The following is a 17,788-nucleotide window of genomic DNA, read 5'->3' as shown; positions in this document are numbered from 1 at the left end:
CATTTTAACTATATTGCCAGGCAACAAAAGTTGTTTTGGGCTTAATGCAAAACTCTTCAAAATCAGTATTTGCTTTATAAAATGTTCAAATGTATTTATTTTTAACAGTACTCACGATCTAATTCAAGTTATGTACTTGACTGTTTTCTATTCAAAACTCTTCATTGCTTACATTTGATTTGTTGGTACAACTGAAAGTTCGGGCTATAACTCATTAGTCTTCCAGAAAAAAAAAATGCTTGTGTTATAATTGTTTTAATCAAAAATAAAGAGGCAGCTAGTAATGATCCACAGTCTTTATTTGTTTTGGACAGTACAAAAACAGTCAAGCGGGCAGAAGCACTGAATGAAACTAAAACAAAGCTCAGTGAAAATCTAAAATGAAACATCAAGTGTCAGTAAAGTGGTTATATTATTTGTATTGACTTTAAATTAAACCTGAAAGATTTTTTGATAATGTTTTCAAACTTAGTTTCCCAAAAGACCATAAACCAACAAACATATAGAGACACAACTTAAAATATGTTAAAAAGTTTCCAAAGTGTTAAAAGTTAAAATATTGACTTGGAGGAGTACAAGCTGAGGATATTTTAAATAATCTCTTACATTCTAAAAAGCAGTAAATTTAGCCACTTGGTGGCACTGTAGAAAGATGTTGCATATCCTCAACAATGGTTTGGTAAAAACTTTATTGCCCATAAATGGAAGATTGCTGGTTTACAGTGTCTGAGGTTTACAGTTCTTTGTTTAAAAAAATAGAAAGATTACTACTTATGACACAAGACAAGGGTTTCAAAAGCTTCCCACATCTACATCTGTAGATAAAATTACAGATTCTTTCTAATCATGAGATACCTAGGAAGGAAGTGACTTGATTTTAAACAAGATGTAAAAATGTAATCCCACAGTTTGCTTCTTGCTTTTTAATCCAGTGTTTTTGTCAGAGCTACAGAGGGACCCCGGGGTTACACTGGACCCAAAATAATGATCGTCCCTTGACTTTACTAGTATTTAGAGTGAAGGACATACTGGTATCCTGCTGCTGTTCATCTCTGCACTGCTTTAAAAACACAGTACTAAAAAGAGGTAAAAGAATAAATAGAAAAATAAGGCAAATTAAAAATTATTACCACTTTCCCAGAGTTTTTCTGAAGGTGCTCCTTGAGAGGAAATCCTCCTCTGAAGGAGAACGCAGCCAGAGACACATTAGATATTCAAAAAAAGTGACGGGAATCCATAAATGCACTTTGTGTTTAACAAATTTAATTTCAGTTTTTAGAAACCTCACACTTCCAGGTGTTTTGTTCCTCTTCCATCAGAAGTCATTTCTAGTCCAGAGGACTTTGGAAGATGAGTCTGACAAAACCAGTGTCTCCCCTGAGAGGGTGGATGCAGAACGGGCAGGCGGCGTGGAAAGCGTGGGTGCCGTGCGGCAGCGAGATCTGACTCCAGTACGCCGTCGTCTTCTCCGAACAGACGTGGCCGCAGGGGACGAAGGCGTGAGTGGGGCCCTCGGCGTCTACGTAGAAGGCCGGTTCACAGCCCAGCCACAGCGGCACGTAGGGCCCCTGCGCTCGGCACATGGGACACTCCCTCTCCTGGCACTCCGCCTCCACCTCGGGCGCCCGCCGGCCTCCCCAGCAGTGGTAGCCGTGGACATGTCCGCAGCGCAAGTACGCCCACGGCTGCTTCTCGTCCAACACGTCCTTGCGTCGCATGCTGGGGAAGGCCAGGGTGTTGAAGCCGACGGGGCACTGGGGCCGGCCGGCATTGAACTCCTGCCGCAGCGCCTCCAGGTGTTTGACCGTGGGGGTGCGAGCGAGGCCCTCTGCTGTACGCCACAGGAGGGTGGCGCCACAGAGGTCAATCAGGGAGCCATCGACCAGCTGGTTGCACTCAGAATCCACCTGCAAAACGCCAAGATGGAGATGTTCTTTAATGTTACACAGGAAGTCTGATAGACAGTTTTTTTTTAAGCTTTAGAAAATGAAATACACTTCACCGGGATCGACACAAAGGTTTTACAAAAAATGGTAATGTTTTCTGTCCTGTTTCTCAAACTCCCTTCATGAAAAGAGTTACTGAATCAAACAAATATTCCAATAATATTGTAATTTATTGGATGGGTCTGTATGTTGAGAAATAAACCAGATTAATGTACATTTAACGAAGCATTACCCACCATCTTGCCTCTCTGCTGAGCAGATCTGGTCTCTCTCAGTGTGAAGACGTTTCCACAAACAGAGATTTCCCTCCACACACCCGGTCTGGAGTCCTGGGCGAAACCCTGCCGGGGATGCATGACCAGAACTCCGTTTGTGGTCAATCCGTCCATATGACCGTCATGCATTCTCCACTTGGCTGCCTTCTCCTGTGACAAGAGTATTATGCAAGTCTTAGAAAATACACAGTGAAGAATCGCAGCGTTAAAATAGACGTAGTCTTCGAGGTTCTTGAATCGTACCCCGAGGAAGATGTTTTTGGAGGAGTCGAAGCCTGCAGCGTAGATCCGAGCAGAGTAAGGCGGGTTCCTCTGGCAGATGATGCGGCAGGCGAAGCGGGAGATTGTGCTCTGAATTTGAATTGTAGGAGCGTCAGTGGGGCTCTGCCCGCCCGGTACAGTGTCTGTGATCACAAAGTCGATGGGATTCTCTGTGGAACGGCCAATCTGTAACCAAATGCACATTTACAGAGCAAAGATTTAGTAAGAATCTGAGATTAATCCTGTCCCATTTCATTTTATTGTTAGCCTGTCACAGTGATGTTTATTTGGGCGGTAAATCCAATAATAATGCAAATACACATTCTAAAACATTAATAAACTTTAAATTCTAATGAACATTCAATACTGGAACTGGAAGACACTTTAAATATCCAAAATAAACAAACAGAACATAATAACTAAAATGAATTATGGAGTCCCTAAATTAAAATGTCCTTCAAAATAAGAAGATTTAGTTGAGACAAATGGACCAGAATGAAGATTTTTATCATCCAATTTTTTGGTAGGAAGAGAAAAGACAAAAATGATAAATCATGGAGACAGAAACTTAGCTCATTTTAAAATGTCATGCGATTAAATGATTTCTTGCTTATTGCGACAGAATATGGGTATTCTGTACAAGATTATACCCAACAATCAAGGACGATCTAACCTTGACAATCATTAATTGATGCACAATTTAATAACATTATTTTACATCCAAGATAAAAGTTAAAATAGCAAGCAATAAAAATAAAATAAAACTTTAACTTTGATGTGCTCGCAAGGTGAAAATGGAGGCTACACACCTGAAACATGTCTGTGTTGCTGTCATGCGTGTACTCCACCACTACAGTATGCGCCCGAGACAGTGTGTATGATATACTGTGCTGCTCCTTGTTACTGATAGCCTTTAAAAACACACAAAGCGTTACAAAATATTTAAAACATAAAGAATTGAACATGTGTAAAGCCTTCCTTGAGACTTAGAGACACAGATGAGGAAATGTAAGCGATAAGGATCTTCCAGCTGCCTTTCATTTCCATAGTCACAGTAGTAAAGGTTGTATCAGAGGCTCTGGTCAGTGTGATGCAAATGGACTGGTGTGTTTGAGTTCTCACCTTGGCAGCCTGAGGAGTGCAGGATGTGTGCACGGTGCTGGGTTTCACTCCATTCGCCTTGTTTCTGCGACACAGAGCAAAGCGGCTCTTCCTCCTCCCTCTTTCACCAGACGGCAGAGAGCCATTGCACCTGAACACAGACAACAGCAGCAGCTTATCATCAACTCACTGCGCCACCAAATGTTTCCGGATGACATAATCAGACAAGAGAGCTGGGAAATAAACCGATTTAATCAAATCTTTGGCTTTTGATTATTTAATTTCTGGAAAATGTGTTTGTTTTTTGTTTGTTTAGGTTTTTTGTTTGTTTAGGTTTCCATAGATCAGAATAGTGTTAAAACGCCCACGACGGCGGGCATCTTGTTTGATGAGCGTCTTTTACAGCTTCTATTTATTTGAACTTTGAATTCAGGTAAATTAAGGTAAATATTCCACCAAACAATGGAATATCATTAAGTTGTAAAAACACAAGATAAAAGTCGTACAACAATAACTTCAAAATAATAATAAAGGCATATTACTACAAGAATAAAGGCAATAAGACGAGAATAAAGTTGAAATCATACAAGATTAGTTTTACAACTATAAAGTTATAAAAATCTAACATTATCGTTAGATTTTTATAACAATAAAAAGTCATAATAATATGAGATCAAAGTCTTACAGAGTCGGAATAATATCAGAATAAAGTCATATTATACAAGAATAAAATCATATTCTTGTATAATATGTATAATATTCTTGTATTGTCATACAACTCAATTAAAGTTGTATGACAATAAAGCCAAAATAATACGTGAAAAAGTCACAAAATTGTCAGAATAGTCGTAATACTAGGAGAATAAAGTCGTAATTTTATCACAACTCATAAAACTATGGAATCCGTTTTATAAATGGGGAAATACTTCACCTTTAAATACATAAACATCAAATAGACTGTCTATTTGGAAGAAAAACCGCACAGACTGAGCTGGTTACATCAGATCTTGATAAATGGAATAAAAGACACTTTTTGAAAACATTTTCTGCCATTTGTGATTTTGTTTGTAGAAAAACCGAGGGGGGAGATTAAAATCGGAAATTTGACTTGTCATGAAAAGATAAAATAAAATTCTTGACTGAAAGAACTTTATTTTATCGACTGCATGTAGATATGCAGTCACATCTACGATCTCTAAGATATGTTGAACCATTAGTGTTTCAGGGTTTTTACATCTATATTTGTGGAAATCCCAAGGAAACTAATCATCATGTATGGATTTAAAGATTTCCATAGCAACCATCAAATCATAAGGCATAAATAAAACTCTGTCCTCTTTACAGTGCAAACACAACACAGGACTAAAGTTACAAAGATGGGGTATACTCGTTTCAACAAGTCTGGTTTTCTACTATACAGCAGAGGCCCAGGAGTGGCATACGTGCAGAAGATGGATTAGCCAACAACTCTTGGTGTCAGGACATGTTACCGTGGAATATAGTGCAGATATCTAACATACAGATAAAGGTGTTAGTTCCGTGTCTGTCATACAGAGACAGTCTTCAGTCAGAGGCTTCTTCAGATTTGTTGCAGGACTGACTGCTTCCTTGATCCATCCTGACCTCAGCATCAACATCCACAACCGCTCTCTGAAGAGACTTGGACAGTATAAGTTATGGCAACATATAATTTCCCTTTGAGATAAATATGTTTGAATCAAATTTAGAGACATCCAACACAACTAATACCAACACTCAAGTGGTACAACAAAGCTGGCTCTGAATCCAGTAAGTCAACCCTACAGGGTTATGGACTGAATATGTGCACAGTGGTGAAGAGGGTGGAGTTGAAAATGGAAGAACAATCATAATGAAGGGGCAACCAAAACAGCTGCTACATGAACACTTCAGAGTAGGAATTAAATTCTTAAAGCATGCATTTCTGAGGGTGCATTCACATCAGCGCTGTTTAGTCCACTTCAATCAAACTCTAGTTTGGAGGAAAACTCTAGAAAGCCCGGTTCATTTGGGGAGGAGCGAATGAACAAACTCTGATGCGGACTTAACAAGCAAACTCTGGTCCGCCTAAAAACGTAGGTATCGGTTTTGTGATCGTCAAGTGGACCAGAGATCACTCCAAAAGTAGGAAGTGGACTATAGTGTAAAGCATTCTGGGTAAATACGAACAAAACAATCGCACAGACTTGGTCTTTTACCAAAGGCAAAAGAGAAATCCTACAACCGCCAAAGTCTGGCGCTATTCCACTTTTGTTTACATTTCGAAGAAGGAAGTTGCACTCAGTGTCTTCTTCAGATGTTTTTGTGTTTTTCCTCCAGTGGTTCTTGGGCCACCACAGGTGAGGAGGTGAACAGGTTTTTCAAAGGGTTTGGTTCATTTGACACAGTGTAGTGTGAAAACGAACTGCACCAGCTGAAAATGTAGCAAATGTTGCTATACCGGTTGTGTTGGCATATCTCCCAACACAACCGGTTGGTCTCTAGATGGCGTCTAACAGTTGCTATGGAAACGGGGAACCCATGATGCCTCAGTTTGGACATTTTCCTTCCCTTTCCATCCTGTTCATTGTGTGTGGTGATAAGATAAACATGGCTGGCTCCTTCCCCAGTCTGGTGACCAGTAGGTAAAAGAAAGGGTCACATTTTCACGTCATATTTATTCCCCAGCAAAACAAAGTTATGGATTACTAATTAAAGGTTCCTAGAAACTCAGATGAGCTGAAAGTAAAATAAATTGAATAATTCAGTTCTATTCATTTGTCAATAAGTAACTGAAATCAGGAGGTTTAGGATTATTACATAAATTAGCTAATCATGAACAGAAAATGATCTCCAACAACTAGCAAATTATAGCTAAAACTATAACATATTTCATGTATTTGCAAAGCATTTTGGACATGCAGTTAATTTAACATGTTGTCTCTTTATAGGTTTTGGATCTGTTGGAGAAAATACCATATTCTTAAATGGATTTCACTCAGTAATCCTTCTCGTAATGTCCGTAGTTGCAAATTTTAACGAAGGTTTTCTCCATAGTATATTTTGTTCAAATACAAAATATACTACAGAAATCTTTGTAGAAGAAGAACAAACACTTTCTATCTAGATTCAAGATGAGGCTGCAGAGATTTGCCGATTCATAATCAGACCACTGAAACAAGGACAGCAAATCTAACTTTAATTGGTTTGCTAAACACCACAAAGAAGACTATCAACTTATGAACTCCATGACATTTAAGATGACAGAAGCTTTAATTAAAAAGTCAGTTTAGTTGGAGTTTATCTTCAGAGCCAGACTTTAAGCCGCAGGTCAAGTAAACAGGAGCTCAGTTAAAAGCCAAGCTATTCTCTTAATGGATAATGCACACTTCCTGCAATTCAAACCCAGAAACACCCCCCTCCTTTTATAGACAAGGTCAGACCACCCCCACTTCCAATGTGGCTCCACTGAATCACACCAAACTCAGCTTCTGTTTGCAAAAACTATATGGCTCTTTAAAATGAAGCCTTATGAGCAGAATAATTGCTGGGTTGCAAAGCCTCCCAGACTGTTTAATTTCATATGGGGACAGTACAATGCAAAAGCAAACAAAAAGTCTCCCACCGCAGTAGCCACAACTTTCCTGACGTCCTTCGACTTCCCTGAACCGCAGTGAATGGCTCCCAGTCAGGATGTCAGCTGAATTCTTTGCTGTGGGCGGGTTTCTCAACACTTGACTGGCTTTAAGCCGAGTTACGCAGCAGCCAAACAATAAACCGATAGATTGAGCCAAGGCCCAGCGTTGCCAGTTATGATTACACGAGTGCTTGTTTTCATAAATACAAGTGTAACCAAAGCTTTTTTTGTCCATGTGATGCTAGAAAAATAAGAGTGTTTTCATTAAACCTGTAATGAAAACACATTGCAAGATTGATTGCTTGTGACAATCAAGCGGTTTTTCAGAGGGGAAGATGTTCTCTATGCAACAGTACAAACTGTAAATTGTTTCTAAAAATTTACTGGTTTCCAGTACTCATCCAGATGTAGTATTTTGTAATGGTGCACCAATTTGTCGGTGCCGATTTCCTTATTTTTGGGGGATCAGTGATCGGCTTATTTTTACATGTGAAGCAGCTCTTATCCACCGATGTTATCAACCTCGGCAAAGGTTTAAAAATCAACCACTGTGCTTTTCTTTTCTCCTGTGAGAGGTTTGACTGACAAAACCGCCTGACCAGGTCATGTCTGCCCATTTACAGTTAACAATAATCACCCCATTCTTGCCAATTCAGCAACTTTCTTGATATATTGAGAAATATTTCAGACAAAATAATGGTATTGACCAAAATCGGAATCGGTAAGTAAGGCTTTTTAAAAGATGGGTAATTGGTGATCGGCCAGAAAACTGCACATAATTTCTTGGGATTATGGCACAATTACCAATCTTTAAAAAAGCTCAAGTTTGATATCTTTTTATATTTAGTAAAGTTGTGACATCTGTTTTTCCCCTAACTAAGACTGAGACTTCTAGTGAAACCAAAACCATATCTCAATATAGTTTACGTTTTTATCTCTTCTTGCTTGGACAACTTTTAATTCCTTGTATGCAAGTTGAAATTGAGTTTTTAATCGTTTCAAGCGTTTGCGATTTTTTAAAAACTGCTTAGTAAGTTAAAATAGTTTTATAAAGATCTAGAAAATATCTTAATTTACTGCAAATGAACATCCATCCTGGGGAAAAAAAGATTTGCGGCATAGTAATTTTCAAAAATGTAATGAAAGCAGGTTTTTGTTTGAGCATTTCAAGTCAACTTTAAGGTTTCTGTCCCACTTATTTTATTTTGTTCCACTTTCAAACAGTTGGATAAATATAAAACACAGTTATATTCACAGTAAGCCTTACATACCTGGCATAAAGTGACACAAAAACTAAGCACATTTTTCTCGATTAAATTTGTTAATTTGTTAATTTTGAGAACACTCACTACAGCTTCAGTTTTCCTTTTCTTGCGGTGTCAAGTTTATTGAATTTTACTTTTTTTTTTAATTCTTGTTTTCATTATTTTGTTAGTTTCACTCATAATAACAGCCTTGGTTCAGATAAGTCATTTCTTTGTTGTTTGTACCGAATGTTTCAGCCTGAATTGTCCTTAGTGACAAAGTACTGAAGTTCTGGCCTTCCTCCACTGGCATCCTGTTTGTTACAGGACAGATTTTAAGATTGTTTTAGTCGTCTATGGTTTGACTCCTGTTGACTTAAAGGAACTTTTACACCACTATAGTCCAGCCAAAGTACTTAGTGCCATTACTCAGATGATCCTAGACGTCCTGCAAACCAAACATGAAAAAGAGGCTTTCTTTGATAGTGAAGTTTGATACCTTGATGTGTTTTATTCTGTATTTTAAACTAGACTTTACATTAGATCATTTGTATATTTTTTCTTCCCATTTTAGCAAAGCAAGTGTCATTGTTTGTGCCATTTTAATTGGCGTTTCTAAAACCCGAAACAGACAGCATCTTACCCCAGCACGATGAGCTCTCCATATCTGACTGGTCCTTTGGTGGACGCCGGGGAGGGCGAGATGTTTTCCTGACCCAGAGAAAACATCTGTGCAGCCTTTTGAGGGATCACGTGTGAGGACTTTCCCACTTTGAGTTATCCCTTCAAGGAATGTCAGAGCACCTCCATCTGATGACGAAAATCAATCATCAAGTTTATGAAAGACAACAATAATCAAACAAGTTTCCTCAACCAATCAAAGAGGACATTATTCTACATTTTTCATTTAAAATTCAAAAAACCTTTTTACACATTTATGAAAAACACAGGCTTCAACAAGGCCCCACTCACGGGTTCAATACTCCTCGATACACCCACACTGTCTTTGTACTCGGGGCAACACTGGTAAACAATGTATGCATTCACCCCAGCACACTGAGTGGGGTTGTGAGGTGTAAAATGGAGGCGATTTATGTCTGCAGCAGGGTGACTCACTGAGCACCATGCTGGTATTGATGTAAAAAAAATGCTTTGTACCAAGAAAAAGGAAGAAACAAGCTCAGCATTCATGCAAAAGCTTATTTATGATGTCATGACCCGCAGAGGGTAGAAACGTAACTTACGCTGCTGGCTTATATGACAAATTGTGCAGTAAGTCTGTAACTCCAGTTCGTTCTCAAAAGATGTTTATCTATTAACATCGTTATCTTCCTATTTTTGGACATAGATGGTTAGCAGGGAGAGATGTTTGGATTTTCAAGATATAATGTGAAAAATATTCCCAAGTCAGATTCCCTTGGTCTGGAGCCCACTATGGAAAAACCACTGCTGTGTGTTTTTTTAATATTATCCAAAAATATATTTTACAAAGTTTTTTAATGACAACTGCAATTATCAAAAGGTAAAAAAAAAAATCTATCCAAATAAATTGAGTATAAGGCAAATTGTGATGGTTGCCAATTACCATAAGCAGTCTGATAATTGGCAATATACAATGCTTAATTATATTTGATATATTGATATTCCTTTTATAGCTTTATTCTTTGAAAGGCACCTTCATATAAAATTGTTACCAATATGCATTTTACTTTTTTGTGGAGGAATTCTGACCCTCTCTCAGCATGATTTTTAAAAATTTTCTTTTATTTAACCAGGTAAGTTGATTAATACCAAATTATCATTTTCACCAACAAGCTGTTCAGGAAACATAAAAAAAATTATATGTTTATCATACACCAGAAAACAGAAAAATATCCTAAAAATAAATAAAAATGCAACCGTTAATTCAGATTTATTGAAGTTTTCCAGCATGAACAGCCCGTTTTTTTGTCCCTCATTGACAACCATACGGTATGTGTGAGGCATACCGTATGGTTGCATACATGTACCAGGGTGGTTCTGATCTATACGATATCCTGATTGTGTGATTTTATTAAATCAAGGCTGCATCCAGCACCAAAGGTCGCATTGATGGAAAAGGCTACATTCACACAGCAGGCAAATACGACCAAAGTCCAATTTTATTTCACCCAAAAAGAAAAAACAAATCTGATTTTTGCCACTTCCCTAAGAGGTATCCAATAGTTTTCAAAGAACCTGAGCCTGAACGGCCATGTGGCATTTTATTCATCTTTTACATTGTCGATGTGAGACAAGCGTCATAATTCTGCTTCACAAGAAGCCAGGAGCTGTAAAGCTAAACATAAAACAATGGCGGAAAAATTAACGTTTCATTACAATCCCACCACTTACAGTTCTGTCTACGCATCCAAACAGATTTATCTACTGAAGCCAATGCTCCACAAAAGACCATCGCTATTCTTTTTTTTTTTTAGTATCTTTTATCTTGTTATCTAGTGACGATCCTGTCAACTTTAAAAATCAATCCATAAATTGCTTCATCTATTATTACTTACACGGGTGTGAAATTGATCACTGTCCTGCTGTATAAGTCAAATGTTGGTCAGTCATTCTTCTAGAGTTCCTGGATCCATTATTATGGCAACAAGTCAGCCAAGTCTGAAGGAAGCAAACTGTCATGGAAAAATTTAATTAATTAAGTTCAACTATCAAACATGGAGATGGCAGAGTGGATTAGAGCGATTGTGGCTAAAAGTGTTTTTTTTTTTTCTGTAGGATTCTCTTTAATGAAAATGTACATGTTGAGCGACTGTACCGTTGGGTAGTTGCTTTGCAATCATAATGGTGTAGATTAGATTCCAGCTTTCTTGCTGTCACATGTCGATGTGAAAGGCCAGGCACTTATCCAAGTTGACTACCGACATGTGTGAATTAGTGCATAAACGTGTGTGTGTGTGAATGTGGCTCCAGTGTAAAGCAAACCGAGTGGTCATTATGTCTGGAAAAACCCCATCTAACCTTTCGTATTTAGTGAAAAGCTGCTAAAGATCAGAGAGTAGAAAGACGGTAATTTTATCCAAAAACTACAGCAAAGATTCTGAAGATGTTTTTGCTGAAAATTATCTCAGAATACCACAGATAAAAAACCCAAAAAAACTAGAGCAAAGTGACAGGAAACACAAGATTACATCAGAAGATACTGAACGCAAAACAAGTGAGAGAGAAAGATGATAAGTGTGAAAAAGTAGCATGGGGGGGGCTGAAAGATTTTAAAAAATCATTTGAAGTCAGATGATTGTTAAAAAAAACCCCAGTACTACTATAAATACATTTTAAAAGAGCTTCCTGTCAAATCTTCCTCTTCAGAAAGTTAGTTTACATTATCAAGCAAGTAACTGAAACCCATTTAATTCATATCAAAAAGTAGAAATTTGTGTATACATTCATTTGATCATTGACTGCAGCTTAAAATAAATGAATGATTTTGAAAAAACTTCTGTTTCTGACATATGACCAATAAAAAAAGGATTTTTAACAATAATTTGGGCCCTGGTAAAAACCATTGTTTGTGCAACAGATACAGTTAGTCGTGGCTCCCTTGCTATGAAATACAGAAGCAATGCCTGTCCTGCGACTTATAGTAGGATGCAACTTGTCTAAAAGTTTAGTCTTTTCCCCTCTTCATGATGCAATTTTTACTGATCCATTAAATGCAGGGGTGCACCAGTTTATCAGAGAAATGTCTTCATTTTGGGAGATCTGTGATTGGCCGATAATTGCATGTGAAGCCAATTTATCAACCTCAGCAAAGGTCTAAAAGTCAATGACTGTCCTCTTCTGTTATCTCATGACAAAGGTTTGACTCACAGACCCACCCACCAGGTCATTTTTGCAGTTAATAGTCACACCAGTATTATCAACTTAGCAACCTTCTTACTACATTTAGCGACATTTCAGACAAATAAATTTGGCATCGGCCAAAATTAGAATCGGCAGGTCAGGCTTTCTAAAGATGGGTAATTAGCAATTGGCCAGAAAAAAGATGACCATCTGTAGGAACGAGTCAAAAGATGGGCACATGAAGAATGCACAGTACAGTTGCACTTCTACACTACAGTCAAGGTCAATTAGGTAATTAAAATAAAAAAGCAACCACGTTTGGAGGCCTTCAGTCCTCGACGCGGCCGTCGCGGGTTCGATTCCCGGACCCGACGACATTTGCCGCATGTCTTCCCCCCTCTCCTTCCCCCTTTCCTGTCAGCCTACTATGAAAAAAAAAGGGACAAAAGGACCCCCTGGTGGGGGGAAGAAAAAAAAAAGCAACCACTTCCTTATCACTCCGGATTTACACTGCATGCATCTCTGCTCTGTTGTTAACTTTGCAAGAATTTAAAAAGAAGAAAGACCAATAGAAACATGCAAAACATATTCACCAGTTACAAGGGTTTGATTGATGCAACAATACAACATGCCTGTTTTGTGTAAATAAAACAGCTAAGAGTGACGTATTAGCATAAGCATGAATGGGGCTTGTGATAATTTTTTTATGTTTTTATGAGGGAATTCTGAGTGTCATCTGCTTTTGTCCAGAAAAAATTAAACCAAAATGAGTTTCTTCCTTATAACAACACCTCTATCAGAGAAGATTTACTCCCATTTCTGACAAAAAACATCACAAGGAATCAGGGAACAAGCGAGTTGTGCAGGAAAACTAATTTAGTCACAGGCAGAATTGGCTCATCTAGTTTGCATTTACTGTTCCCTCTAAACCAACATGAACAGGGAAAACTAGTTTACCAACGCAGCCTCAAACTAAATCATACATCACACACGACGATGCTAAACACAAGGTATGCAGGAACTGAACAGGCTGATGTCTACTAATTATCCTGCAAAGTAAAACTGAAAATACAGAAATAAACACAGCAAAGGATACTGTTAAAGACTAAATTATGAAGTATTTAGTTTATATAAAGTCAATCTGTACTGAAACTTAAAACGAGTTTTAACCTATAAAGTTAAAAACACACAAAAACTCAATGCAATAAACATACTATTTAGTTAAATTGTCAATTTTAAAGCAAAATTGTACTTGCAGTAAAGAACTAAATAAAGAAAACTACATCCATCTGTAAATTACAATATGTACAGTACAACATGCGTGACGTTTAAACCTGGACGTTTTATTTTGTTAAGCGTCAAGTTTCAACATCTGCAAAATAAAAATAAATAAAAGGCTTATTTTAGGACTCGGTAACAGCTAACTCGACAGTTGCATAGCGGTGGCAGGTTTCATCCTCTAAATTATTTATCCACAGAGGCAACAAACGACTCAGCAGGACTGAGTTTAGCCACAGAGAGGCCGCCGGACGGCTTTAGGCGTCATTCAGACCTGGATCAATTTTCTGCATGACTATGTTGCAAAAAAGCTGAGTCATCCAAAATCCTGACAGTGGTGATGATGAAAGTCATCGTAAATGGCATCAAGTCCAATATTTGTCTTTTTGAATAAGTTCTTGCACTAAAATGACCAAAAAAATGTTCATCAGTACTTATATAAAACACAGTTTCAAAGCTGGAATAAAAAACATCACACAAAATACATTGTCATTACCCGTTTCTGCTTGAAATGTGTAAAACTTATGCCTTCTGATAGTCATTTCAAGTAGGCAAAGAAGCAAGGAATTTGTTTAGAGACCCCGTTACAACATGCATCGAATAGAGTCCAATCTAAAGTACATCAAATTGCATGCATATTAGACCATTTTTGGTCTTTGATTAAATTATTAACTGGGTTAATAATTTATTTTGCACATGGATATATTTGTTTCTTTAAACGAAAACAACCAAATCTCTTCTGGTCAGACCACAGTATAACTCAGAAGCAGGAGGGATAAAGATTTTTTTAATAAGACAACCAAATCTTTGTAACATTTGTCTCAGATGCCCAGATTGGCAAAACTATGTCTTCATAGTTTCATAGTGTTTTAAATTAGTTGTTTTTATTTGTGTAATAAATTACATTACTTGCATATAACCTTAAATGTTTCCTTGTTTTTAAATCTTAGCTGTTTATTGTTTTGACTTAGCAGTCAACTTTACCTCTTCCAAAGTGGGCTACAAAAATAAAGAGAATGCCCATTTTTCAAAAATAATCATTCAATGTCATTCCTCAGTTGCAATCGTTTACATTGGACAGGTATTAGTGAAAATTTGAAAAATTATTATAACCAGCAAAGCAGCGGATAAAAAACCCCCAGAAAACACAGCGAGAAAAACTCCAATTCAATGCAGTTTCAAAACAACAGGATTTACCGTGACGACTATCTGTTGATACAAGGCAGAGCAGGCTGACGTTGGTGCACGACTATGTGGGGACACAATCAGCCTCTCTTTTCATGAATTCTGCTATGAGAACAAGTTGTGTGATCTGTTCTTTGGCTACAAAATGTTTTTGGGAATAGAAAAATAGAGCAATCCACAGGCCATTGCACACAAACACTTTCATATCAGCACATTTACGAGTGTCATGAACCTGTTTCTGAGTGCCATTCTTCCCAGTATCACAAACAACATTATGATCAAGAGCAAAAGCTCTGAAAACTTGTAGGAAAAGCTCTGACTTCTTTATGAAGAAAGGTCGCTTCTGGCTGCTACACACACATTTCCACTTTTCTGATATGTAGCCTCTAATCTTGAGTGTTATACAAGTCAAATTAAGCAGCGTTTCTGCACCCTGGTTCGGTTATTAGTTAGTGCGAGCCTACTGCAGGCAGGGAGAGAGTCCAGCTGTGGGTTTGTGGGTTCAGCAGCGACAGGCAGAAGAATGAAGCTGCAGCTGTCACGTCTAGACATTCTGTCCGACAACTGAAAAAGTAACAGCAACTCCGCTCGATTCTCATTGACCGTCAACGCACCGTCTGGACTTTCTCCCGTTGACCTGGATTTCTCCGGTAGATTTTCTACTGGGCTAATCGGCGAACAGAAGAAAGAATTGTGAACAGTGATATTGATTTTCCGAGTTACTTTAGATTTGTAGTCTGGCTGTAGTTTCAGCAATGGCAACGGAGGAAGTGAATACTTCCAATACTGAATTACGGTCATCTTGTTCGGCTTGGCACTTCTCTGCAGTACAACATGGTTGTTTACGACGAACACAGTTTCCGGTAAACTTTGTAGCACTGAACTGGCGAATTACACACGTAATGGCCAAACGTTAGCAACAGGGTAAAATATAAAACTTCAAGAGTCCACACCTCCAGCAAGCAATTGTTTCTCTGAGGGTTAAGATCCTCTGGACAAAGCGAAGTGGAGTACAAGGAGATGATTACTGTCATGATCCTGATCCTGTCAACTTTAGTTTTAATTAGAATCTGGATTTTAGCATACAAATCAGATTTTTAATTTAGGCTTTTATCTGTTGCAGTTTACAAGGGTAGTCTCAACCTATCTTTTGACAAATAAAGCAGACAGACATAAATGAGAACAACATTATCAGGATCAAAATAAAGCTTGTATGAGCAAATAGAATAAAAATTAAAGTGCAAAAGGCACATGACATAATGAACTAAATATCCCTTAATTTCATTTACAAGAAGAACGATTCCTGAGGGTATTTTTGAATTGAACAGAATTCAAAACGAAAATATTTAGCTAGTAATTAAGCATTTGAAATATATGAATAAGAGCCTCTGATTTATCTTTTTTGTTGTTGTTAAAAAGGAGATTGATATGTTTAGAGGACATGGTAGGCTGAACAGAGACCGTCACTTTTATTCCACCTTAACTGAGTATCCATTTATGCTCACTAAGGTTAACAGTTGTTTAGGTTTCAGGTCAACCTTTGCCCGTGGAGATGGGTCGACCCGTTCATGGGCTTTTGATGCATTGAGGGGGCAGTTGGAACAAAAAGGGCACAGACCCAAGTTTTATATGGGGAACAAAAGCAGCGTCTGCCGGGACAGATGCAGTGGTAGTGGGATGGTGCATGCTAATCAGTATGTGGTGCTGAACAAAGAAAGGCCAGCTGGTCAGTTTGGATGCGACAGACCAGTGGTGTCAACTACAACAACTGAAGAGGAGACAAAAATAAAAAATATTAAGTTCAGGCATTGCCAGGGGCAACTTTCAAGGATCAGTTGAGAGTTTAAATTCAGTGCAACCTAAAGGAGTGTTTGCTGTACCCTGTAATTAAAGGATAGGATCAGCATTTCTAATTATTCACTGCTGTGTAAATAAGCAGAACACAAAATGTAAAACTAAAAGTACAAGAAGAAAAAGTGTAAGGTCCTTTAAAAACAAAGAGTAACTAAAGATTTATATTTGAAGGTAAGGTAACAGAAAAATAAATAAACTATAACTCAAGACAGGAGCAAACTTTTATCCCACAAGACTGGTTTTTAACGTTTAAGGACAAATGTTAGTCCTAACAATGAGCTAACTACAAAACGCTAGGGGTGGAAATTACAGTAGTTTAACATTTACCATAACTATTTTAAGTTGTTTGGTCGATTTAGTCAAAAGTAACTCTTTGTTGTTAGCTTTTAAAGTGACTCGACGGCAACACTGAGGAAAACTAGGTGGTTAAAGGGAATGAGGAAAAGCTATATCATAAACAAATAAACTCACCGAAGTTACAGTCGTGTATAATCTCTCCCGGGCGGCTTTGTTCGGAAAATGAAATAGCTTGGGGTTTTATTTTCTAAAAGAAAAACAACGATGAGTTTAAATATATGTAAATGTTGCCCTTATTGCAATATCCGCTGGTAGTTTGACGACCTTGTAATCTTCAGAAAACTCGGAGGAAAAGACAGAAACTTACTTCGTCTCTAAAGTGACGCCGGGCTCTGACTAAACAGTAGTAGTTATAAACGGCTCCCACATCCGGGAAGATTTCAAAGTAAAACTAAACCGGAAGCTTGTATAGGGCCCTCAGCAGAATTCATTAACCACTGTTCAATTGATATCTCCTTTAATATTACTAAGTTACATTTATTTGAGTAAATTAATATGTATTAGTTTTATATTCTAAATGTAAGATACACTAATTTGTACGTAACTTGATATTTTTGTCTTTGTTTTTTCAGTATCAAAGCAAATGAGACAATTTGTTAAAAAGGAGACTAATATGACTGTTAGAGGACGAGGTAGGCTAAACCGAGACCATAACTTTTATTCCACCTTAACTGAGTATCCATTCATGGTCACTGAGGTTAACCATTGTTTAGGTTTCAGCTCAACCTTTGAATGGAGATGGGTCGACCCATTCATGGGCTTTTGATGTGTTGGGGGGACAGTTGGAATTACTAAATTAGTAAATCAGGAATTGATTAAATAGCCTTGTTA

General features: G+C 37.8%; 1 protein-coding gene across 3 annotated transcripts; it reads right to left on the bottom strand.

Annotated features, from left to right (window-relative positions):
* Window positions 1-281: 281 nt before the first annotated feature.
* On the bottom strand, window positions 282-17,336 carry LOC122830261 (E3 ubiquitin-protein ligase pellino homolog 1-like). Of its 3 annotated transcripts, XM_044115486.1 has the most exons (9): window positions 17,265-17,336; window positions 17,072-17,144; window positions 10,999-11,115; window positions 9,105-9,271; window positions 3,605-3,734; window positions 3,292-3,393; window positions 2,465-2,668; window positions 2,183-2,371; window positions 282-1,907 (listed from the first exon to the last, which is right to left on the bottom strand). In XM_044115486.1, the coding sequence occupies exons 4-9, from the start codon at window positions 9,188-9,190 to the stop codon at window positions 1,329-1,331; spliced, it is 1,290 nt and encodes a 429-aa protein (XP_043971421.1). In that variant the 5' UTR covers window positions 9,191-9,271; window positions 10,999-11,115; window positions 17,072-17,144; window positions 17,265-17,336; the 3' UTR covers window positions 282-1,328. The 3 variants fall into 3 exon arrangements, with proteins under 3 accessions (XP_043971421.1, XP_043971419.1, XP_043971420.1); XM_044115484.1 differs by lacking the exon at window positions 10,999-11,115; XM_044115485.1 differs by having other exon boundaries at window positions 17,072-17,306.
* Between the last annotated feature and the right edge of the window lie 452 nt (window positions 17,337-17,788).

This window comes from Gambusia affinis, linkage group LG04, assembly GCF_019740435.1.
Source record: "Gambusia affinis linkage group LG04, SWU_Gaff_1.0, whole genome shotgun sequence".
NCBI classification, from domain to species: Eukaryota; Metazoa; Chordata; class Actinopteri; order Cyprinodontiformes; family Poeciliidae; genus Gambusia; species Gambusia affinis.
This window is presented reverse-complemented; position numbering and strand designations above follow the sequence as displayed.